This window comes from Marmota marmota, unplaced genomic scaffold (genome assembly GCF_001458135.2).
Source record: "Marmota marmota marmota unplaced genomic scaffold, marMar, whole genome shotgun sequence".
NCBI lineage: Eukaryota > Metazoa > Chordata > Mammalia > Rodentia > Sciuridae > Marmota > Marmota marmota.
In genome coordinates this window covers 41727533-41753152 of record NW_026000093.1, presented here as the reverse complement: position 1 = coordinate 41753152, position 25620 = coordinate 41727533, and the positions used below count along the sequence as shown (strand labels likewise).

At 36.6% G+C, this 25620-nt stretch overlaps 1 protein-coding gene and 1 pseudogene across 3 annotated transcripts; both read right to left on the bottom strand.

Moving 5' to 3' along the window:
* Nucleotides 1–1593: 1593 nt before the first annotated feature.
* On the bottom strand, nucleotides 1594–23019 carry Ndufaf6 (NADH:ubiquinone oxidoreductase complex assembly factor 6). 3 transcript variants are annotated; one of them, XM_048782830.1, is made up of 8 exons: nucleotides 22876–23002; nucleotides 21972–22094; nucleotides 15708–15764; nucleotides 12784–12886; nucleotides 11478–11611; nucleotides 10529–10630; nucleotides 6104–6160; nucleotides 1594–2603 (listed from the first exon to the last, which is right to left on the bottom strand). In XM_048782830.1, the coding sequence occupies exons 3-8, from the start codon at nucleotides 15726–15728 to the stop codon at nucleotides 2475–2477; spliced, it is 546 nt and encodes a 181-aa protein (XP_048638787.1). In that variant the 5' UTR covers nucleotides 15729–15764; nucleotides 21972–22094; nucleotides 22876–23002; the 3' UTR covers nucleotides 1594–2474. The 3 variants fall into 3 exon arrangements, with proteins under 3 accessions (XP_048638787.1, XP_015341221.2, XP_048638786.1); XM_015485735.2 differs by lacking the exon at nucleotides 21972–22094 and having other exon boundaries at nucleotides 22876–23019; XM_048782829.1 differs by lacking the exons at nucleotides 21972–22094; nucleotides 22876–23002 and adding an exon at nucleotides 16900–17036.
* Nucleotides 15707–21965, bottom strand: LOC125610517 (annotated as a pseudogene).
* Nucleotides 23020–25620: the final 2601 nt, after the last annotated feature.

The window sequence follows — 25620 nt, the reverse complement described above, 5'->3', positions numbered from 1 at the left end:
CTGGGTTCAATTACCAGTACCTAAAGGTGGGGGGAACCCTACTCACTGTGAAGATGAAAGCATACAAGTATAAGTACACCACCTGTCTGTGTTTGTGTTCAAGAAGGGTTACCAACTATTACATTTCTCAATAGAAATTTATTTCATCAAAAGGAGCGATATAACATTTCCAATTGACTAGGAACTACTAAAAATTTATTTCTTTTCAATATTTTTTTAGTTGCTGGTGACCTTTATTTTATTTACTTATATGTGGTGCCAAGAATTGAACCCAGTGCCTCACACATGCTAAGCAAGTGGTCTACCACTGAGCCACAACCACAGCCCCTCAAAACTTATTTCTTAATGACAGACAACTCTACTCAAATTTAATCTGTAACATACACTTAATATTTGTTATTGGTTACTCTCCACCTATTTAGCATCAAAATACATCTAAAACGGTTTTTAAATGTATCTGACTCTCTCAAATACTAATAAAACCCCAGAGATTTGCAAAGTAAAAAGAAATATTGGCACCATCTCAGGAAGGTTTTAGGCCAGGAAATTAATAATAGAGTAAATGTTATTGAATAAGACTCCATTTTAATCTCTAAGAGATTGGTAACTTTAATTCTTCCAAATCTCTAAGCATTAAATTTAAAACAGCTTAGAAAGTATTTTGAAATTATTTACTTAATAGTAAATTGGCTTCTGAGCTAGTGAAGAATCTAGTAATCCAGTTGAATGTTTAGACCCTCTTTTTAATTTCCTTATACAGGAACCAAGATATTTAGCAGCTGATTAGTGCCAAATTTAACCTGGGAAGACCCACAGACAATGCTAACAAAGACTCTCTTTAATGAACTCTTCAACCCTGGAGCATTTGCAATCCCAACAGGAAACATGTCCCATTTCTTTGTACTTATATTTAAAGATAAGCTAAAAGCTCTCTAAAGCCACAGCATTAAATAAGAGGATGCTCTTTCAGCATCAGTATCAACCAAGCATAACACACAACACCATGTTAAACATTCCTTCAACTAAACATTTATTAATTTCTACTTGCTCTAAGTAAGAATGGCTTGCTCAGAAGCCACTCTAGTTACTGAGGTGCCAAGACGAATGAAACAATGCATTCTTGTCCTTGAAAAGCTCTCAGTTTGAATTTTATTTAAACAAAAATGTAATATTTTAAGGCATTAACTCACAATTTAAGTAGGAACTAATTCATAGCTAGGTGCAGAGACTTTGGAGAAACGGGACCAATACACTAGAGACATTAGTTGGGTAGGAGAGAGACAAAACCATGAAAAACAGGAAAACTGAAATGCAGAACAAAGGAAATAGTGGCATAATGGCAGAATCCTGGGAATTAGAGACTTAGTCACACTCCAAATTTATCAATTACCACTAATGTGAACAATGTTGTTTTTTACAACTGGTATGTATTTTATGGAAAGTATTTTATATTTAAAAATTTTTAATTACCAAAAGAGGGTTGGGGATGGGGCTCAGTGGTAATTTGCCCAGCATGTATGAAGTCCTGGGTTTAATCCCTAGCACCTCCCTGCACACACACACACCACACACAAACACACACACACAAAAAAATACATTAATTACCATTTATTTCATAGGGCTTTTAAGAAGATCAAATGAGAATACACACACAATGTGTTTGTTTACAGTGCTTATCACGGGGAAGCTCAATGTATACAAGTTTTTAAAATATACATCTACTTAATGGATGTTCAATACAATATTAACATAATTAACACTAATACAAATTTTGCCAAAACAGTTTGTTCATGATCATAATACTGAATGACAGACTGATGCAGTAAGGTTAACAATAAGGTCAGAGCTTCCAGACCAACCACACCTAAAATCAAATTAGAGCTCCAGTTCTCACAGAAGGTGCCGTACCTTACATAAACTGTTTCAGCATCATGATAAACTTTCACACAAGATCATAAAGATTAAACATAAGGGATATAAAGCCCTCTACATAGAAACTGATCCTATTCAAAGGTTAAGTTCATCCTTCACGACCTGCAAATAAATGCATTTCCAGCTGTACAGAACACCTGAGTTTCAGATGTTTAGCATATAAATCCCAGTGCTAGTTGAGTCTCTTCCCCTTTCTCTTCCTAAGGGTGATGGAGGAAGGAATATATTCCCTCTCCCCACCCTTTGGCAGGAGCATGGCTCCCTCCTGGGCTCTGACTTCCCAGGGATGGCACAACAGACCCTGTCTGGGCTGGTGGTGCCAATGGTGGTGTGTGTGGCAGAATCTTGGCAGTGTCTTGACACTCCAGTCCCACGGCAACTTCACATCAGTTCTGTGAGCTAACTCAACTCCCAACCAATAATTCTTTTTCTACTTAAACAAACAGTTAGTTGCTATTGTTGCTAAACAAGAACCCTAACTAGAAAATTTCTGTAAAACTAATGAACTAAAAATAAACTCATATCAACATCGTGAAGTTGTTCTAATAGCTTTTCCTCCATGATTGAATATACAAAGATAATGGAAGTAATGTATTTTTCTGCTGTAAAGATGGATGGAATATATCAAAATCCACTTGTTGAATTTTCTTTAAATAGTCCTCTAAAGAAACCTGAAAAAAAAAAGAATAGAGGTTACTAGGTCATAAAGTAATCAAGTCTTTCAAATCAACTAAAGAAAAAGTACAAGTATTAAGGTTATTTTAGACTTTCAAGATGGTCTTCTACATAATAAGAATTTAAATGGGAATTTAAAAAGGGAGAGAGAAAATAAAGACATCTTCCAATAAGTTATGCTTAGGACAATAAAAGTATCACAAAGCTAGTATAAAATGCCAAGCCTCGTCTGCTTATGATAAATAATGTTCTAGTCAAGATGCAAGGATTAGAGGAAATTATGTTCTCCTAGTCTTACACAAAGGATGTTTTAATCATGGTACGTAAAACATCCCCCATCCTGCCCCACAAATGCAATGTGGCAAGAGGGAGATCAAGTTGTCTTTTTTAAAAACTATTTTGTGAAAAGTTTAATGGGTTACCATGTTTTTAATAGAAAATATGATCTTTCAACTACAGACAATAATCACAGGTCCCTATAAGTGTCATCTATCCTTTCTCCATCACATAAAATTTGACAAAATTTTTCCAGATAGAGGCAGGATAGAAAATGCCAACAAGCCAGGTGTAGTTGTGCATATTCATAATTCCAGCAACTCAGGAGGCTGAGGCAGGAGGTTCACAAATTCAAGGATAGCATCAGCAATTCAGCAAGACCTTGTCTCAAAATAATAAAAGGGCTGGAGATGTAGCTCAGTGGTAAAGTGGGTTCAATCCCTAGTACCCAACAACAACAACAACAAAAACAAACCAATAAACAAAACAGCAACATGTGATATTCTCTATTTTTTGGTTTTCTGTAATTTTTTGCTATTTTATAAAATTCTATTTTAATAACTTTTTTTATTAAACAAGAAGCCATTTAATTTTGCACTCCATGATTCTGAGGCACCACTCCCTTCTCAAGTCACATGCCCAGCGCCCCCTAGAGTTCTGCAGCATAGAACATGGATGATACAACACAGGGTTTATGCCTGAAAATTCTTTAAAATATATAGATGGAAAGAAAACTCAAATTATTTTCTTCCTATGCATTTATAAACATGAGTGTATACATACATATTTAGCAGCTACTTTTTTAATGCCCTAATTTTATTTTTTTATATATATATATATATATATATATACACACACAACAACCAATATGTGCATTAAAATGCATAGCTGCCTTGTTTTATATTAACTAAAGACCTGGAAACAAGCTAGAAATTCTCTGACAAAGGAGATAAATTGTTCATATGATGGTATATTGCAATGTAGTGAAATGAATGTACCATAGCCAGATGTAATATGGAAAAAAAATTTAAAACGCTGTGTATGTATGTGTGTGTGTCCTAGAAGACAAACAGAAAACGACCCATTTTTATAAAGCTCAGAAATAAAATTAAGGAACATATTGTTTAGGAAAATACAAAATGAAGAAAGTTTTATGGAACAAATGCCAAGTGATAGTAAGCACAAAATTTAGGATAGTTATCTGAAAGTGGAAGGCAAAAGCAGGGGGACGAAATGGGGAAAACAAGTACAATTTTTTTTTCTTTTTTTTTCTTTGTTGAGGGGTGGGATTGAACCCAGGGGCACCTGAGCTACATCCCTAGGACAGTCTCACTAAATTGCTGAGGCTGGCCCTGAACTTTGATCCTCCTGCCTCAGCCTCCCAAGTTTCTGGGATTATAGGCATGGGTCATGGTACTCACCTAAAACAAGTACAATTTAACAGTGACACTCTAGTTCCTGGATTGACTGGTAAGTTCATGAGTATTTACTGTTTTGTGCTTTGTAATACATATAACATACATATATTCATAGATTCATTTGTATATTAAAAATATTAAAAATTGCAAAATTTTAAAAAATCTTTAGAGAATATTTTAGTGCACCTATTTCACATGTTCCCTTTTTCTGAAAATATTTTAGTGTTCATCTCAGTGTTCTTGGGGAATTGGTTCCAGAATATATATTGAGAACTGTGGGACTAAATTAGTGGTTCTTGGGTCAAGCTGTACTTTACAACTGCTGGGGAACCTTTTAAAAAGTAATAATGCCTTGGCCCAATCTCTTAGGTATTATGATTTAATTGCAAAAGGGTCCAAGCATTGTTCTAGTTTTTATTTTTAAATGCCCAAAGTGATTCTAATGGGCAGGAAAAATTGAGAACTTTTTTTTTTTTTTTAATAGAAGTACACAACAAAGTCCATAACCTTTATTGAGCTTACTCTGTATGTTAAATAGCTGGTGGGACTTCCTCCAAATAACTATCAAAAAGGATAATAGAACAATATTAAGATGAAGACATTATTTCTGTATAGGGTGGAATTGTGGGAGTTCTAATGCCTTCTTTTGCATCCTCTCATATGATGCAAACATTAAAATGTTAACGTATTGCTTTATAATAAGCAAATCAATAAAGAAAGAAAATAATTTCAAACACACAGACCTAGAAACTTAGGATAAAACTAGCATAGAATTCATGAAAGAATAGAAATAAATCTTTAAATACAATTTGGAGGGAAAAGATAGAAGAAAATATGTTTGGTTTTATAGAAAGCCTGAGTTCACAATTTTCAAAGATCACAAACATTTGAAGTTTGCTTTCTATGCCATACCTAAGTTTATTCCCAGGAAGACTAGCAATAATGTATGGAAAAATCTAGTTCAGAGCCTGTCCCATGATGGGTTCCAGATAACTAGAAGAAATCATAATGTCTCGGGGCTTGGGCTGGAGCTCAGCGGCAGAGTGCTTGCCTAGCATTGCACTGTGTTCAATCCTCAGCACCACATAAAAATAAAGGCATTCTGTCCATCTACAACTACAAAAATAATAATAATAAATTATAAATTCTCTATGTAGAACAATAGTTCTCTATTTTAGAACAACAGTTCCCAAAACTGGTTACATAGAATTATTCTTTAAAAATCACAGAGTCTCCTAGGAAGTGTCCCCTCTTCAATATCAAGAGTTTTATTTAATGAGACCCCAGGAATCCACATTCTAAAAAAGCTCTCCACATTATTCTGATGTGGCCAGCTCAGTACTGGGCTGTGAACCACTGTTCAGAAACCAATTCTACAATATGCTCAGTTTGCTATGCAGAAAAAATTAATAGAGTAAGCAATATTTATATAGCTACTAGTAGCAAACAATCCTATCCTATAAGATAGTTTCTCCTATTATTTGCCATTTTATCAGTGGGTAAACTGAGGAACACAAGGATTAAGAAAGTTGAGATCCCATGGCAAATAAGGGCAAAGCAGATTCAACCCAATGCAGTCTGGCTGTAGTCAGTGCTAATGACAACTCAGCTCACCAACCTCTGGAAGTACAGGAATAACCATCACCAAAAACACCACGTAATTAATAAAGCCCACTATACTGGAGGAAATAAAACCAAAGGCTCCAAATGAAAGAACTGCACTGCAAACCTTGTAAAGTACAAAAGGAAATCACGCACATCTGCTTCACTAATTATACAGCCTTCTCTGCTAATGTACTTACCGTCTGAAGAAAAGCAGGAAATGCTTTCACAGGAACACTTTTGTGAAAGGACCTAGCCTAAAAAGGAAGGGAAAAGAAAACTGGTTTGAAGTATTTTTACAAATAAATATTCTCCTTCTGAAAGTGAACACAAAGCAACACCAGCAGTTTGATAACACAACTAAAGGCCTCTCAAACCCAAAAATAAACAGCTCATTTCCTGCCAAATAGATTAGTTTCCAAAGTATAATGGACTTGAGAGAAAGTGGCTACTACACTATATTAAAAATTCCATTCTTTCTTATGTATTGACCTTGGCATTTTCCAACTAACTTATAACATTTTATAATAACTCTGGCACTTCAGTGCTGTGATAAAGGGTAAACAAAGAAATACTTGCATCAGTAAATTCTAGCACCTCCTTAGCTTAGAGTGACATTATCTCCCATTTAGATGAATAGAAAATCCTCTTAAGTGATTCCACACAGACAAATTAATGTCCTTGGGGCATTTTGCAACTTTTGCACTTCATTTTGTACTTTTTTTAACTTAATTCCCTGATAAGTCAAGTATCAACTATTCATCCTGGAATTCAAAGGCCTTCACATCTCACCTCTAATCATCTATCCAACTTCACTCCTTACTACTCTGGCTATGAACACGTGGTCTACTCAGACTGATGCTTATCATTCTGCATTCACCACTCTTATCCCTGTCTTTACTCATAGTGTTCTTTACACTAGGAAGAGCACATACTCACCGCCTCCACTTCATTCACTGCAGTTTGGGTTTACCCCCAAAGTCTATTAAAATTGGTCAAAGATAATCCATGCTTGTTCTCTTCAATCTCTCACCACCAAGTAATACTTTGCTATTCCTTTCTTCCCTAAATTTTCAGTATAGTAACTCAGTTTTCCTGTTTCTTTAACCATTCTACCTTTTCCTTCTTTCTAATAAAGGTTCTTTCTCTTTTTACTTTATAAATGGAGGAAGGTCTTAAAGGTTCTCTGCCCATCTCTTGTCTAAATGTATATTCTCCTTGAACCACATCACTCAAATTTAGAGATTTAACTGTAAGCCTTTCATATGGATAACTTCCAAATCTCTTATCTCCAGTCCTGACCTCCTTTTAAAGTCACGATCCTGAATTTTCAATAGCCCATCTCCCAAAATGCCCTCTAATCCCCTTAAATTCAATTATGTGCAGCAGCTAGTCAGAAGTCTAAAGATCAGCATGAACCATACCTGCTTCTTTACTGTGTTTATTACTTAATGGCACCATTATCATCTATACTTGAACTTTTCATGCAATCTTTGACTTTCCCTCTTCCTGATCTCGTCTCAATCCAATGAGTTGTCAAGTCTCATTGATTCCACTTCAGTTACGTACATGTGTGTATAACATATAAACATCTACTCTCTTTAAATCACAATTGTTCCCTCTCCTAAGTAAGTCTTCTAACTGATCTCCCAACCTCCAAAATGTGTATTCTCAAATACTGCTGGCAGTTTTCTACTGTGCAACACTAATGCCACTGCTTTACTTGATGATGATGATGAAGGCTAATTCTATTGCACTTATTACAAGCCAAGCGCTGTTATCAACTATTCATGTAAGTTCACTCATTTACTCAAATAATTCTTTGAGCTAGGGGCTAATATGATCCTCTTTTACAGATGAGGAAGCTGAGGCACAGCAAGGTTATAGTCACATGATTAGTAAATGACAGACCACGCTCCTTTGCTTCTCAAAAGCCTCTACAGCTCCCTAACTTTCTATTCATCCACTGTTCCACACTTACTTTCCAGGACTGGATTTCATATAACCTACAAACCAATAGTTTTCAAACTTAGCTATTTAAAAGAATTTGGAAATTTAGTACCAGTCCAGGTTTACTGTACCCATATCCAGGAAGTAAAGCATAGGAGTTGCTATTTCCTAGGCAGGGTACATGTCCACTGACTAGGACTACTCAGTTCCACATACAGGTCCAGGGCTTTCCTGCCTCTGCAAATCTATAGTGTTCTCAGATCTTACCTTAAACTTAGCTAGTCTTAAGTATTTCTCAACTAAAGTCCCATGTATTTTTTTTTTTTAATATTTATTCTTAAGTTTTAGGTGGACACAATATCTTCATTTTACATTTATGTGGTGCTGAGGATCGAACCCAGTGCATGCTAGGCGAGCACTCCACCACTGAGCCACAACATCAGCCCCAAGTCCCATGTATTTTATCAATACTTCTGTCATGGCAGAGAACTGGGTTACATTCTTCAAGAAATTTAAAAGCTTAAGACAAAGTCTTTAACCTCGAAGAGTTTTCAATCTAATTATTTATTTAATAAATACATGAGTATCTATAATGTACTGGGCACTTTAGATGCTGAACAATACAGCACAGAACCAAAGTCATTTACATTCCATAAAGTAGGGGGGGCAATAAACAAACAAACACACTTTTCATGTCAGAAAGTGAAAAGTGCTAATCTAGGAAAGGAGACTGGGGGTAATGAAAAGGGAGGATGTTATTTTAAATAAGCCGGCCAAGAAATATCTTTCTGATAAGGTGACATGTAAGCACTAACTATAAAGAGCAAGGCAGAGAGGACAGGAAACAGAAAAACAGGAAGTAGAAAGGCCGAGGTGCACATGTAAATGATCAAGTCTTTAGGATTTACAGAAGGCTAACTCTTCAGAAGCCACTGAAATCAAGCAATGGTACAGGAGCTTTGGTACAGAATAGCACAGAGATAAAGAACACAGTGTCAAGAAAGACAAGGGTAAACAGCATCAAATCCCAAACTGAAGAAGTCTTAGAAGAAAACTCTTGGAGAATATCTAAAGTGGTATGTAGGAGAAATCAAGAACCAATTCAGGAGCCAAGTTAGAGAATCAAGGGAAGAAAGAAAGTTTCAAAGAGAAAAGAAGTCAATGGTATTTAAAAGGATGAAGAGTTAACAAGAACAAGAATTTTAAAGAGCCATTATACCTGTAATCCAGTAGCTTGGGAGGCTGAGGTAGGAGGATCATGAGTTCAAACTCAGCCTCAGAACATAGTGAGGCCCTAAGCAGTTCAGAAAGACCCTGGTTCCAAATAAAATATTAAAAAGGTTTGGAGGGCTGGGGTTGTGGCTCAGTGATAGAGTGCTTGCCTAGCATGTGTGAAGCACTGGGTTCAATCCTCAGCACCACATAAAAATATATAAATAAAAAATAAAGGTGGGCTGGGGCTGGGGCTCAGCAGTAGTGCACTTGTTTGGCATGTGTGAGGCATTGGGTTGGATTCTCAGTACCGCATATAAATAAATAAAATAAAGGTCTATCAACAATTAAAAAAAAGAATTTAAAATAAATAAATAAAGGTATTGTGTCCCATCTACAACTAAATGTATATTTATACGTGTGTGTTTGTGCGTATATACATATATATAAAAAGCATTGGGGATGTGGCTCAGTGGTTAAGCACTCCTAGTTTCAATTCAATACCAAAAACATAAAATAAAGAGCCATTAAATTTGGCAATAAGATTATTTACTAGCAACTGTTTATTAGAGTAGATAGAAGACAAATTATAACAGGATCAGCATGTCTGTGTGGGAAGAGTCTAGGGGTAACAATGAATTACAAACCACTTATTCAACAAGTTTAACTAGGGGAGAAAAGGAAGAAATAAAAGGTTTCACAGGCTACCTGTAAATTTAGTAGCAACAAACCAGATGATAAAAGGGGCAACTTAACAGGAAACTGAAGCTAAAGAGGAATCACTTCAGCTCAGGAGTTTGAAACCAGGGCAACATAGTGTGACCTCATCTCAAAAAAAAAAAAAAAAATTCAAGGGGTTGGGGAGCAGGTTATCAGAGACCCAAAGTGAAAACACCAGTGGGGGACTGCTGAGGATGAATGCAAAGTCCTGGAAGGGAGGACAGAGACACCAGCAGCCATGGCACATGGCAAGACACCCTGTGAACAGAGCAGAGGAAGCCACATACTAAAGTTCAGGCTTGACTTAGTAAAGGGTGCACTCATCTGCTGGCAGAGGGAACACGGATTTTCTTTTTTAAGTGGGTAAAGTTGGCCGGGCGCAGTGGCACACACCTGTAATCCCAGTGGCTCAGGAGGCTGAAGCAGGAGGATAGTGAGTTCAAAGCCAGCCTCAGCAAAGCGAGACACTAAACAATTCAGTGAGACCCTGTCTCTAAATAAAATACAAAATAGGGCTGGGGATGTGGCTCAGTGGTTGAATGCACCTGAGTTCAATCCCTAGTACCTAAAAAAAAAAAAAGGGCAACATTTACAATAGTCCCTGAGATAAATTTACTGGGAATTTAATGAAAAATGGAACAAAGACTGACTGCTAAGGTAAAAATACCAGAACCATGTTCTAGGAATAAACACATCTTGAAATGATAATTTCCTAAATGATTTTCAAAAAAGACGCTACTTACATGCTTTAGGTGTAAGTGTGCCTGGCTGGCGATGTCATATATTACATCTCTCACATTTTTATTTTGGTTCCTCCGTAGAAAGTCCTCTTGTGAAACACCATGCTGTGTATGAAAATATACATTATATTAGAACTCTATAAGCATACTAAAACTAGCTTAACCCAAGAAAACAGCTGAGGCTGAGGTTGTAATTCACTAATAGAATACATGCTTAGGATATGTGAGGCATGGGGTTTGATCCCCAGAATAAAAACAAGGAGACTATAAGTGATAGAACAGTATGGTATATACAATATAATGCCTATTTTCTAAAAACTAAATATATGTATGTGTGCATGTCTGTGTGTACAGAGAGAAACACACACACTGCTGGAATATGCAATAAGATGTTAACTAACAATAGTTGTAGGAAGAAAAAAATTACATGAGCCAAAAATCAAACACGTAAGAATTTTAAAATCAAAGACAATAAAGAATCTGACACAGAAAAATAAAGTTCTGATGAATAACATTTTAAAATTTGGACTGAGCTGGGGGTGTGGCTCAGTGGTACAGCACTTGCCTAGCATGCATGAGGCTCTGGGTTCAATCCCCAGGACTTAGAAAAAGAAAAAAGACTATTTCCTCTAATAAAATAAAGAACAGGCCAAGGCAAACACTAGGAATAATTATTGTGATTGCTTGGAAGGGAAGGGAATAAAGCATCAATTTGAAGCTACAAAAAATGAAGTTCTCTAGACCTTCTTACTCATAGCTCCTCCAAAGACCTAACACACCTAACAAATTAAATTCTGACTTGATTAACTCTGGGGCAAAAAAGAGGAAGAACGTTTGCCAGAAGCAATCAGTTTTACTTTCAAATTGGAATAGACTAAGCAAGAACCAAGAGATAACTTCACTCCATGCATTCCTGAGGTAAATTATTAGAATGTGCAAATTACAGCCTCACCTGCATACAAATATCCATAGGAAGGAATACTTTTCTTCTGCTACCATGATAGGGTGTTGCTCTTAAGCAGGTGACAATACCTTGTGCTTTTCCAATGTGACTTGCAGCATGATCTGCATGAAGGTCCTTTATACCTATGATTTTGGAAATGAAACATGGCCATTCTATTCTTTTTAAGTGTGTGAGAAATCAATATAGAAACATCATAGAGAAACAACCTAAATACATTAAAGTAGATGTTTGTCCTATTTTTTATATATGAAAAACAGGCTTTAGGCAGAACAAACTAGGCAAAGGACAAGTTGACCATTTTCCTATTAGCAGGTATTTGTACCAAACTTTAAAATGTTTTCCTCAAACTTCAGCACACCAAGAACACAATTAGAATTTTAATCAGTTATCAAAGAAAAACAGCACAAGTCTTCCATTTTTTCTCCTCTGTGTAATTTCCATATGACCTCATTTAAAATATATACTTTACAAACATTCTGCTCTTTGCTTCTTCCTTTCACTGTAATGGCAAACATCACCAGGGGTGCAGGCAGAAGAGGCCTAGGAAATTCATTGGGGACTTGTATTTTTTCTTTTAGGGGGACATAAAATATATAACCTTCTTCAAATGAGACAGTATTATCCTCAGGCCAAATAATTTCCTCATTACAAGACATCACTAATTTGGAAAAGTCAGAGGAGGAAAAGAACCATCTAAAAAATGTTTTAAAGAGAAAGGGAGGGGCTGGGGTTGTGGCTCAGGAGTAGAGCTCTCACCTCATACATTCGAGACCCTGGGTTCAAGCCACAGCACCACATAAATAAATAAGTGAAATAAAGGTACTGTGTCCAACTACAACTAAAAAATACACATTAAAAAAAAAGAGAGAGAGAGAAAGGGAAAGAAAAATCTCATTAAAACTTTTATAAAGACAATTTATTTTTTTCCTTCTTTTTAAATGTGGTCAAATATTATTGACTGGGAAGGAAGAATCAGGCTACAGGCCTTCCAAATTATAGGAGATGCTATAGTAATAAAGTAAAACTCTCAGCAATTACCAGATTATAAACTATATAGCATTCCCGTGAAGTACCTAAAGTGCCTTTGTAAGAGCCTGAGTACTTGGAATAGTATGTTTGCAAAGGAGAATATACATATTCCCCTTTTGCTGTTAGAAAAAAAAAAATGTACCTTTATAGATGACACAAAGAAAAATTTCAGTGCTAAACTGGTTAGACTGTCACATTAGGAAAAAGTGAAATCTGAAAAGTGTTTTATTTGAAAAAAGAAATATGAAATGGAAAAACAACTTACCCAATATTTCTAATGTTAAATAAAGAAGAGAGCTCTGTGTGTTTTCAGCATAATTTTCAAGTTCCTGGATATTACGATATGCTTTGTCATCTAAATTTTTTTCCTATAAAGAAAATGCAAGTAAAGTTTGTTGGTTATCAATATTTTATATAGAAAATTGCTATTTTTATCCTAAAGAACTAAATAAGAGTATCATTTAGCATATTTGTTTAGTAGGCAGTAAGATATTTAAAATAACATTAATTAAAATATTATAGTCCTATACATTCAATACTTACAAATCAGCTCTCAAAATAAAACTCAGGAATAATCTCAGTGTACAAATCTCCACAGACATGGGGTTGGCTTAATTTTTAGTTCCTCCTAAAGCCCAAGGTAATAAAAGACCTTGATTTAACTGGGTAGGTATATGGTAACTCTATGTTTAACTTTTGGAAGAACTGCCAAACTGTTTTTCCAAAGCAACTGCATCATTTTACATTCCCACCAGCAATGTATGAAGGGTTCTAATTTCCCCACATTCTCACCAATACTTGTTACTTCTTTTGTATTATATCCATCCCAATGAGTATGATTAGGATTGTTCATTTATTATAGCCATCCTAATCATGTGTAATCTCATAGTGCTTATTTGTGATTTTATATCCTCTTTGGAGAAATGTCTACTTGAATACTTTGCCCGCCCGGCTTTTTGAACTTTTTTCTTTTTATGCATTTGTAAACTAGTTTTTTACTTTATTTGTCCTTTGCCTCTTTTCAAATTGTCTTTTCACTGTTGAGTTGCAAGAGCTCCTGATACATTAGATACTAGTATATAACTGGAAAATATTGTCATTCTCTGAATTTTCATCTTCTTGAAGTATTTAATTTTGATGAAGTTCAATTTATCTATTTTCTCTTTTCTTGAATTGCCTTTGATATCCTAAATAAAAAATCACTGCCTAACCTAAAAATACAAAGATTTATACCTATGTTTTCTCCAGAGTTTTGTAGTTTCAACTCTAGCATTTAGGTCTCTGATCCACTTTGTTAGTTTTCATGTATAGTGTGAGACAGGGGTACGGATTCTTTCTTTTGCATATGGATAGTCAGCTGTCCCAGCACCATTTGTTAAAAAGGCTAATCCCCACTCCAGGACCATTAAAAAAAAAAAAAAAAAGAAGAAGTTATTTTTCCCCCCACTAAATTGACTTACCCTATGTACATGTATGATGACACACAAAATGGTGTGACTCTACTTTGTGTACAACCAGAGAAATGAAAAATTGTGCTCCATTGTGTGTACTATGAATCAAAACACATTCTGCTGTCATGTATAACTAATTAAAACAAATAAATAAATCAATTTTAAAAATTAAAAAAAAAATAAATTCACTCACCTGACCATAAATAAGTAAGTTTACATCTGGACTCTCATTTCTATTTTATTGATCTATATTCTTTATCAAAACTACACAGCTTGGTTACTATAGCTAAGTTTGAAAATCAGGAAATGTGAGTCTTGCAACTTTGTTCTTTGTCAAGATTGTTTTGGCTACTCTAGGTCCCTTGCACTTTCACATGAATTTTAAGTTGAGCTTGTCAATCTATATAAAGCAAAGAAGCTATAATTTTGATTACGGTTCTATCAAATCTGTGGATCAATGTTTGATCTCAGTCCTTTACTTTTAAATATCTTCCCTTTCAAATGCCAAAGGTTACTTTTCATTAAATAAAAAGGTACCTCTGTCTTAAGTTTTCTCATTTTATCTTGTAAAAACAAAAATACCTAAAAAACAGATTTTCTTAATGCTTTTTCGCTCTGTGGGTTAACTGAGCAATTTCATTTTTAATGCTAAAGTCATCACCCAAAACTCAGCTCTAAGAATTTACTACAGGATTCCAATCACTGAAATTGTCAGACTTACTTTCTTCCCTCTGCTATTTGGACACAGATCCATGCACTGGGATATGCATAAAAGTATGTATATGACTACTTGAGTAAATGATATTAAGAAGTTATTAGTAATTTTTAAGGTATGATAATTGCATGATAGTATGTTTTTGAAAAGTCTTTACATTTTTAAGATATATTTGTATTTGCAGATAAAATGGTATGTCTGGGATGTACTTTAAAATAATACAGTGGAGGTTAATGGTGGGGAGTTGATATAATACAGATGCAATAAGATTAGACATGTGCTGGTAACTATTTTTTTTTTTAATATTTTATTTATATTTTAGTTTTCGGCAGACACAACATCTTTGTTTGTATGTGGTGCTGAGGATCGAACCCGGGCTGCACCCATGCCAGGGGAGTGCCCTACCGCTTGAGCCACATCCCCAGCCCCATGTGCTGATAATATTAAAGCCAGGTGTCAGATACACGAAATTATATTACAGTATTCTATTTTTACAAAAGTATGAAAATGCCCAATTAAGAAAACCAAAATAAACAGGTGTCGTGATGCATTCCTGTAATTCCAGTGACTAGAGAGGCTAAGGTAGGAGGCTTGAGGAGAATCACAAGTTTGAGGCCAACCTCAGCAACTTAGTGAGACTCTGTCTTAAAATAATAAATAAAAAGGACTGGGGATGTAGTTTAGTGGTTAAGTGCCCCTGGATTCAAACCCCAGTATCACAAAATAAAAATAAAATTAAATTAAAAACATTTCCAAAGTTTAAAAAACAGAGTGCAGTTGTGCATATACATGCCTCTGCCTAGATACCTATCTTTGCCTATGTGTCTCCAGGTGTAGGAACAGAGAGCCAAAGGTAGTGGAATATAAGGATGAAGGATGAAAGGATGAAGGATAGATAAAATGACATAGTTCTCTAAAAACTTCCTTCATCTAAAATATTAATACACACATATTTCCTCCCTGAAGAATAAGCTTAAGGATTAAAAAGAAAAAAACCTTAAGTCTTGGACAATTTCAACTTACTCTTTCATCAATGATTTTCATAAGCCATCTTTTAGTCAGATTATGTCTTTTGACAGCCTAAAAGAAAACAAAAGTGTTGTTAAGTTTTTGGAAAGTATTAGAAATGACTTACGCAAATTAGACTAAAAGACAAACCAAATACAAAACTAAGGAGCATTTGTAATAAGTCATCACCAGATAAGATAGCAGTGTTAGAGAAGTATCACTAGAAAGCATTTAGAAACATTTCTAATCTCTTTCTCTGCTTCCTGGCTGCCATGAGATGAGCAGCTTTGCTCAGCCACACCCACAGAGATGTTCTGCCTCACAAGCCCTCACAGCAATAGGGCCAAGTGACTATGAACTAAAACCTGACACCATCACTCACTCAAAGAAAACAGGTGCTCTGTTGTTGTTACTAATAGGGCATTATGTAAAAATGTAGATGTGTAACGGACGTGATTCTGCAATCTGTATTTGGGGTAAAATTGGGAGTTCAAAACCCACCTGAATCAAATGTATGAAATATGATATGTCAAGAGCTTTGTAATGTTTTGAACAACCAATAAAAAAAAAAAAAAAGAAAACAGGTGCTCTGCCATGAGGATACTCAAACAGTCCTATACAGAGGTCTAGGTAGTACAGAACTGAGGCATCCTGTCAACAGCCACATGAGTGAACCAACTTGGAAGTACATCTTCCAGTGCCTCTGTAAAGTGCAACCCCATAAGACTCTAAGCCAAACACAACCAGTGAAGTTGCTCCTAGATTTTTTTTTTCTTTTTTTGGGGGGGATAGAAAGGGGTTCTGGGGATTGAACCCAGGGGAGCTTTACCACTGAGTTACATCTCTAGTCCTTTTTTAAATTTTGAGACAGGGTCTCACTAAGTTGCTGAGGCTGGCCCCAAACTTGAAATCCTCCTGGTTCAGCATTCCTGAGTCACTGGGATTTCACATGTGTGCCACTGTGCCTGGCAACATTTATTTCTTAAAATATGGAAGTTTAGAAAAATAGACACTAGTTTCTTAAGGTTAGAAGCAGAATTTGACCCTGTGGTAGTTATTTTCCTCTTGCCCATTCCATTCACTGAGAATTCTAATAAGGTTATCAGAAGCAGAGATAAAGATTACACAGGAAGAAAGGGGAGACAGAAGGTTGAAATGTCATCTCATAATTCCCTGTTCCACTTATTTCCTAAAATGTTAGTCTTACAAGAGACATCGGTGATGGAACGTTTTTTCTCTTCCACACCTCCCATTGGAACACAGCTAGATGATCATTTTCTCAAAAGTAAACATAAAACAAATTTATCAAAATTTAAACACCTCTGATAATAGAAATTAAAATAAACTGAGGCATCTAAAAAAAACCACTTCCAAGATAATATTTCTAATACTTTTCTAATAAATGTCTTGCCACCCCCATATTATTAGTAATTTAACAATTCCACTTTCAAATAAAAACATTAAATACTGAACATCTCTATTATGTGATACACTTTGATGTCTATGTTTATACATTATATACAAGTTTTTCCCCACAGGATACAGACTTTATTTAGCAAAACTAACCACTTCTCTAAAAATGAAAAGAGTAACTAAAACTCCAATGAAAATACTCTTCAGGGCAAACTCTTATATTAGCAAGTAATATACTCCAACGGCAAAGAACCCACCTTGTACCCAGATAGTAGTCTTAAAATAACTCCCAACAAAGGAATCACAGTTCAAGAGAAATGTGTGCTTCCAGAGTTGGGACAGGGAAGGTTCAAGATAATCCCAGAATATCTTATTGTGCCAGAAAATAAGAAAGTGTTAAAAAAAAAAAAAAAAAAAAAAAAAGATGAGGGATGTTATAAGGATAGAGATGCCAATTTGAAGGAGCTCCCACTCTGGGAGAGCTCTGGGAAATCTGAACACCAAAATGATTAAATCCACTAATGAATTATAAACCACTGCAAACATAAACACATAAACACACATACACACACACACCCCAGTAATTAATAAGAAAACAATTAAATATAGGAGAGTAAGAGTTCATATCCATTGCCAATTGATAGATGTAAACAGAGTGCTGGAGTTGAAAAATTATCTTTTTGGAATTTTTTGTTGTGCTTCAGTTTTGCAATACTAAGAACTGAACTTGGGGCCCTGCACATAGTAGGTAAGCTCTCTACCACTGAGCTATATATATATATATCCCAGCCCTCCCACCTTATTTATTTTTTTTTTTTTTGTCATTTAGTTTTTATTCATGATCACAAATTTAACTCTGCAATCCAGCTAGACTTGGAGGAAAATAAAATATGGAACCTAAAGAACTGCAGCGAGAGCACAAACATTATGGGATACTGCAAGCAGATGGTGTAGAGGGGTGCTCTCCAAAGCTACAGAAGGAATGGTTTGGTGGTTAAGATAAACAGAAGTCCAATGTGTTAGAATTGTGCACAGTCAGTATTGGTAATCTTCTTACTGGTCTTGCCATTCCTGGATCCAAAATGCTCCATGGTTTCCATAATGTTCATGCCCTCTCTCATCCTCCCAAAGACCTCACGCTTGCCATCCAACCACTCAGACTTGGCAATGCAGACAAAAAAACTGGGCACCATTTGTGCTTGGCCTAGGGCTTGTATGCTTCAGGGTGAAGTTCTCATCTTCAAACTTCTTCCCATAGATGGACTTGCCACCAGTGCCATTGAGGTATGTGAAGTCACCACCCTGGCACATAAATTCTGGAATAATTCTGTGAAAGCAGGAACCCTTATAACCAAATCCTTTCTCTCCAGTACTCAGAACATGAAAATTTTCTGCTGTCTTTGGAATTTTGTCTGCAAACAGCTCAAAGGAGACTCGACCCAAGTGCTCATCTTTGATGGCAATGTCAAAGAACATGATGGGGTTGACTGTTGGGAGTTGCCCCGGCTCCAAAGATGGCGCTGACTGCGCTTCTCTTCTGGTACTAACTTCCCCATCCCCTGAGACAGTGGCGGGAAGAGCCACCCAATGGTGAGCCCTGCTGACCCTCATGATCCTTACCCACCAATCAGAAAGTGCCCCATGCCAACTGTTAAACCACCCCCGGCTCTATAAATGTGCAAAGTTGTTCCTCAATAAATGGGCACTTCTCCGACGACGAGCCTTGTCCAGTCTTTCTTTCATTGACCATGGCTGAGAGAATGACCACAGGCAATAGCGGCATGTAAAAGTGCTATCCCAGCCTTTTTAAATTTTATTTTGAGACAGGGTATTTGCTAACTTACCCAGCTGGTCTTGAACTTGCAATCCTCCTACCTCAACTCGGATTACAGGTGTGTGCCACTATACCAAGCTGAGAAATTATCATTTTGCAACCATAATGATAAAGATTGAATATATAAGAACCACCAATGACAACGAAGTTTAGGGGAAAATTTTTGAGGAGGAGCAGGATATTTGCAGAGTTTTAAAGTATCTCTTCAAAGTTAGCTATTTAAGTTGCAAAGAGGATTATAATTAGAGTAAGAAAAACAGAAAACATCTTGACTCGGTAATCAAAACTAACAATGCCAATAAAGGAAAAATGGACAAAGTATCCTTCCTAATAGGATCCCTTGAGAAGGACCTATCACCTATTAAGTTCCAGTCAAGAATCTATAACCTAAATATAATAATAAGAAAACATTACACAAATCTAAAATGAGTATTCTGGGAGGAAAAATAGTGGGAAGGCTATATTTAAAAAACATCAATGTCAGGATGGGGATGTAGCTCAGTGATAAAGCACTTGCCTAGAACACACAAGGTCCTGGGTTCAATTCCCAAGTCAATGTCATAAAAGACAAAAGATACAGGCTGGTGCAATGGCTATTGCCAAAAATCCCAGCTACTTGGGAGGCTAAAGCAAGAGAATCACAAGCTCAAAGCCATCCTGAGCAACTTAGTTAACCCCTATTTAAAAAAAAAAAAAAAAAAAAAAAACCAAACAAACAAACCTGAGCAAAGCTCAGTGGTAAAGCATTCCTGGGTTCAAGCCCCAGTACTGCTAGAGAAAGTGGGGGGGGGGCAACGAGAGATATATAACAACTAAATACTTGACCCTAGATTGGTTCTTATACTGGAGGGGAAAAATGCTATAGTGGACCTTTTAGGTCAACTAACAAAATTGTAATATGAATGGGAAATTAGACAAAAGTGTTATATAAGGGAATATCCACATTCTTAGGAAATACTGAAATGATTTAGGTTAGTGTCATAATGTATATAACTTAAATTTTGAGTCAGGAAAAAATTATGAACATGAATATATACACATATACACATATATGTGAATATACAGAAGTGGGAGAGAGGGAAGAGAGAGGAGGAAGGAAAAGAGAATGCTCATCAATGATTTTAAAATGAGATAAAAATGTTAATATACCAATATAGGTAAAGGATATAAAGATGTTCATTGTACTATTTTTAATTTTGTAACCTTTCTGAAAGTTTGAAATTACCCCCAAGTAAGTTTTTAAACATTTTTTGCCAGATCAACACTAAGTATAAAATAAATATAGCAGTGAAACATTAAGTCTTAGGGATATCCTATACTTCAACTAAGACTCATCATATACAATTGATACCAGAAAGTAAATGGCAGCATGCTCATCAATGCACATGAATGTAACAAAAGTGTAAGTATAAAGAATGGGGCCAACAATGCCTGGTGGGAGCCTGATAGAAGCTGAAAGGGCTGTGTGTGTGAAGTTGGTTCCAAAATGTTCTGAGCACTACTATTTTCTCTCAGGACTTCCCATGGGTTTCTCTCCCAAATTCCAGAAGTCAGCCAATCAGTCATTAGACTCCTGTTCTTGTTTTAGTTTATATGTGTCTGAGTGGGTCAGGCATATTTGATCTTTGTTACTACACCATTTAGTGCTATTCCTGACATGTCAGAGTACTCAATAAATATTCAATCTATGAAAAGTCAAACTCCTATTTACTTAAGGATGAAGCTATAACAGTTGTAATTCCTTGACCACAAAATATGGTTCTGTCTAATTCTGAAGAAATTTAGAGATCAGGGTTAAAAGAATGAATATTGAAAAAGAGCTGAATAAAGTATCAACTTTGGAAAATAAAACCAAACTGAATAAAAACCTTGATTCTAAACATAAATTCAAACTATAACTCATATTCATTCACAGAGAAATGGAGTACCCTATCTGGAATGTATAAGAAATTATAAATATTCAACTATTTTATACCCTGAAAAATATCAATGGAACAATACAACAGAAAAGTGTTGGAAGCCATGTATGAATTATGGGTTTGTCTGAGCCATCACAAGGCAGGGGGGTTGCTTTTCTGAGAACTCTTGGTGTGAATCCACCAGTTGTAGATTGCTCAGATTAAAGCTGACACTTTACCTTAGTTCACAGCCCTAGGTTCAAACGCAGCCCCCACCTCCCCTAAAGTGGATATAACTTCCCTACCCCCAAACAACTTGTTTTTCCCATCTTTATCTTGTTTTCCTTAAGAAGCCTGCCACACTGAAATCTTTTGATGTATTTTCCCTTAAATAAATAATTTGGGCCTTTTTTCTTGTTCGATTTCAGTTCCTATCAGGGCTGGAAGCCCCACCAGACCCCAGCTCTCCAGACAACATAATATCATTGCCTCCCCTCTAAAAAGGACCTGACAATCTTCAAAGAACCAATGGGAAGTTTTACTGGATCACAATGAGCACACAGTTCAACAGACTGGTGAGAGGCAGAGAATATTCAACAAGAACAACTGCTCTGGACACCACCTGCTTCTTTCAAATATTCATATTAACCTTATGATAGGTCACTTTGGAAAGTCAGCCAACATTAATCATCATAATTTAAGCACCTTGTGTTGGAGATATAGCTCAATGGTAGAGCTCTGCTTGACATGTTTAAGACCCTGGGTTTGATCCCCAGCATCACAAAAATAAATAAATAAATAAATAACAAGTGCTTATTAAAATTTGACAAATTATCGATCCAAAATTGATGCATACATAAGCATACTGCAATTCAGATGTATCATCTGTTTTTTTAAGAGACACTAAGGAAAGATAAATTTGCATTAAAGGAATTTCTGATCTTCTACTGTATTTCCTGAAAAAGGCCACGAACCTTTGATGCAGTCAACATAAACCTGCACTGCAGTCAGGTTTGTGTGTAAAATAATCAATAGGGTTTCTGGAATTTAGAGGAACTTTTCTTTCTACTGGGTAATCTGGTTGACCTTGAAGTGGGACAAATAGAGGTAGTAAACAACTAGTCTAATACTCACAGCTTCCCATCCACTCTTTCTTCTGAGTCCCCGGTGTGGGGGTCTGGCTTTCCATCTTTACTGGGGCTCTGTGAAGTCAATCTGGAGCCCAGAAACCAGGCCTGTCTCTGCTGGTGCACAGACCTGAGAAGAGGTGTGTACCACTGTCAGGTCTGTTGATGGCTCCTGTTACAGAAACCCTGTTCTGGCACTTATCATATTACAATAGGGACACAGATCAGTGACAAAAGACATCTAATTCCCTTCCTCTGTGCATAATTTATGCATGTTTCTAAATTATGCCTGTTTATGAATGAGGAATCCATATACTTGCTTTAATATAAAGTCATTTACTCTATATATACATCTAGCAATACAAGTAATATTCTAGTCCATAGTATCCATTCTCTTAACACCTAACAATTAGTGAGCAATTTTATTAAACAGGACAAGGTAGTTTTAGGTTTGTGTTTGGGATATGCTGAGAGCAAGTCTCTCTTCACAAAAAAATTAACACTATTGTTCTAGAGCACAGAGTGTGCATTAAAACACTGGTACAAGGAGCTGTTGGGCAGACAGAACAGAAAATTTATCTGCCACTGCATCAGAATTCGCAAGGATTAAATTCTACAAACAAATATGGAAACGCCTATGCAATTTACAATATAGAGAGACCACATTCTTTTTTCCTTTAATAAATAAATACAGCAAAAACCTGTGCAAATTATCAGTGAATGATTTTAAATACTTCTACCAAGAAAAAATAAATAAAAAATAAATTCTTCTGCCAAAACTAACACAAATCTAAATATTACATGGGCCTAAGAAAATTTTCAGGATTCTACTATCATCACTTCTACCGAAACTGTATCCAAAGTAGACTCATAAATTCTTATGAATCAAAAGCAATAATTTCTTTTTTTACCTTCCACAGTTCAATGGCCACTGGCTGATGTGGTGGATTGTCATGGTATATTTCTTCCACAGTTTTTTTCCAAAACTGCATTCGCATCAGTCCAATTGCTTTTTCAGAGACTGAGTCCTTGATCTGTAAATAAGGTTAAAAACTTTAATAAATACACTGTCAACACTCTGAAACTACAGTATTTATTTAAAAAAAAAAAAAAAAAACCTGCATATGTAGACAGAATGATTGAGAAAATGGTGGAGGGTGGATTTCTTGGCAAAGTTTAGGGTTCAGATCCCGGTGGCATGTAGTAAGCACAGCAATACAGCAGCAAAGGTAATCCTTTTAAAAGGTGACCAAGAGGGGCTGGGGTGTGGCTCAGAGGTAGAGCACTTGCCTAGCATGTGTGAGGCACTAGGTTCAATCCTCAGCAACACATAAAAATAAAAAATAAAAAAAGGTATTAAAAAAGGTGACCAAAAGATGCTGTCCCTCTCTGCTCAGGATCCTCCAATGGCTGCCCATCTCATTCAGAGTAAAGGTCAAGTGACTGCAGTCATCTCCAAGACCTCAACTTTCATCCTCACCTTCTGTGTCCTCCTTTCCCTGCTATCCACACTGGCTTTCCATTCTTTGACTGTATCAGGCATGCACATGCCTTGGAGCCTTTTTACTTGCTGCTCTGTCTGCCTAGAACACCCTGCCTACCTACTATATAATACACTCCCTCACTTCCTGCAATTTTTTGCTCCAATACCTCCTTCTCAGTGAGGTTTTTCCTGACCACTACATAAAATAGAAAACCTTGCTATGCTCAGTTTCCTTCTCTCCCCCTTGTCCTGCTTTACTGTTCCCCACAGAACTTGTCTCCTCTGATATATAATACATTTATTTGTTCATTGAATGCAGGAACTTTGCAAATTTTATTCAATGCTATACCCCAAGGACCTAAAATAGTATCTAGCATATTTTAGAAAATTAATTCTTGTTGAATCAGTGAACAAACAAGTACATACAAAAAAGTAGCAAGATGCTTCTAAAAAGTGACAGAGGATTCAGAGGGAACACTGAGGGTTTATTAAAAATGGAATTTTAATCACTGATAAATTATAGTGGAAGACCACAGTGTGACTGTTTATAGCTAAACTGTGACTGACTTAACATGCTGATGTGCAGTTTAAACTTGAGAAAGGACAACCCATGACATCCAGGAATACTTCAGAGAAAAAAAAAAAAATAGCCAGTCTCATAAACACTACAGATTCATAGTTGTGAACCTCAGTTTTACCTTGGTGCTATACTCACATCCTTTTATTCATTCTTTGTTCACTTCCTATAATATTCAGCAGAGAAACTGTACCAAACTTGCCATTCTTTTCAAGACTCCAGTACTTTCCTGCTCCTTTACTCTCAATATCTGAACTCTCCATTCAATTTACTGAGTAGACAAATGCCATTCTACTTAAACTCCTTCATTTCCACTCCTCATTTCAATTTGTTTTTATCAGTACACATACATACTCTACATTTGAAAAAAAAAGAAGTCTCCTTCCTTTGAAACTTTTAAGACAAAAATGAGTAAGCATGCTCTAAAGTCTGGGTTTGCTAAAATTTCTTTCATCCTCACTTCACATTAAATTTATAATATTAATTTTAAAAGTGTTTTAAAATCTAGGCATGAGGGCACATACCTGTAATACCAGCTACTTGGGAGCCTAAGGCAGGAGGATTGCAAGTTTAAGGCCAGCCTAGGCAACTTGACTAGAACTTGTCTCAAAAATAAATATTAAAAGGGGGTGATGGGCTGGGGATATAACTAGACACTTGCCTAGCATGCATAGGCCCTGGGTTAAATTCCTAATACAGACCAAAAAAAAAAAAAAAAAAACGAAAGGCAGGAGATGTTAGCTTAGTGGTAAAGCACCCCATGGGTTCAAAAACCCAGTATGTNGCGACGCCCCCTGCAGGTCCAGCGGCCGCCTAGCAGCCGGGGAGGGCAGCCTCGCGTCTCGGCTCAGAGAAGAGCCAGGTGGCGCTGTGGTCCTCTGCATCTGGGCCACCGCGCTTCCTGCGCAGATTCCGGGAAAGCCCAGCCCAAGTCCGGCCGATTCCTCCGGGCTACCCCTCCCACATCCATCCAGGGAACCCCCGTATTCCTCCCCGCCTCACCTGAGTTGTGAAGGATGCCTTCTTCTTAAAGGAGCTGCCTTACCCTGTTCTCAACAGGGGAGCTCTTTTTTTTTTTTGTCTTTCCACATTTTTTATTGGTGCACTATAGTTGTACATAACGATGGGGTTTGTTGTTATATATTCTTGCGTGCACACAATGTAACAATATAATTTGGCCAATATCACTCCGCAGCACTCCCCTCCGGCCACCCGTGGTCTCTTTCCTTTTCTGATCTCCCTTGGATTTTATTGAGATTCTCACCACCCCCACACCTTACTTTTCCTTTTCCCTCTCTCCATATATGAGAAAAAACATACGACCCTTGATCTTCTGAGTTTGGCAAACCGGTGCACTCTTGGCACTTTGGGAGCAGCAGCACCTTCTGGGAGGGACTGTCCTGCACATTGCTAGAAAGAAGTTTGCCATTCCCGAATGGCCGGGTATGGTGACCTCCAGAAGACCACACACAGAGGTTTCCAGCAGCGATGCCCTGGTTGGGAACTGGTCACCTTCCTCAGGGAGAAAAACACTAATGATCACCATCAGTCAGCCACTACCTGTAGCTCACCTGCTTGTTGATTGCCTCTCCCACT

Coding starts and splice junctions, on each gene's coding strand:
- Ndufaf6 (XM_015485735.2), bottom strand. CDS start 22,962: ATGCGAATGCAGTTTTGGAAAAAAACTGTGGAAGAAATATACCATGAC. Junction 12,887..15,707: donor TGAAAATCATTGATGAAAGA/GTAAGTTGAAAT, acceptor TTTTCTTTATAG/GAAAAAAATTTAGATGACAA. Junction 2,604..6,103: donor TTCCTGCTTTTCTTCAGACG/GTAAGTACATTA, acceptor TTTTTTTTTCAG/GTTTCTTTAGAGGACTATTT.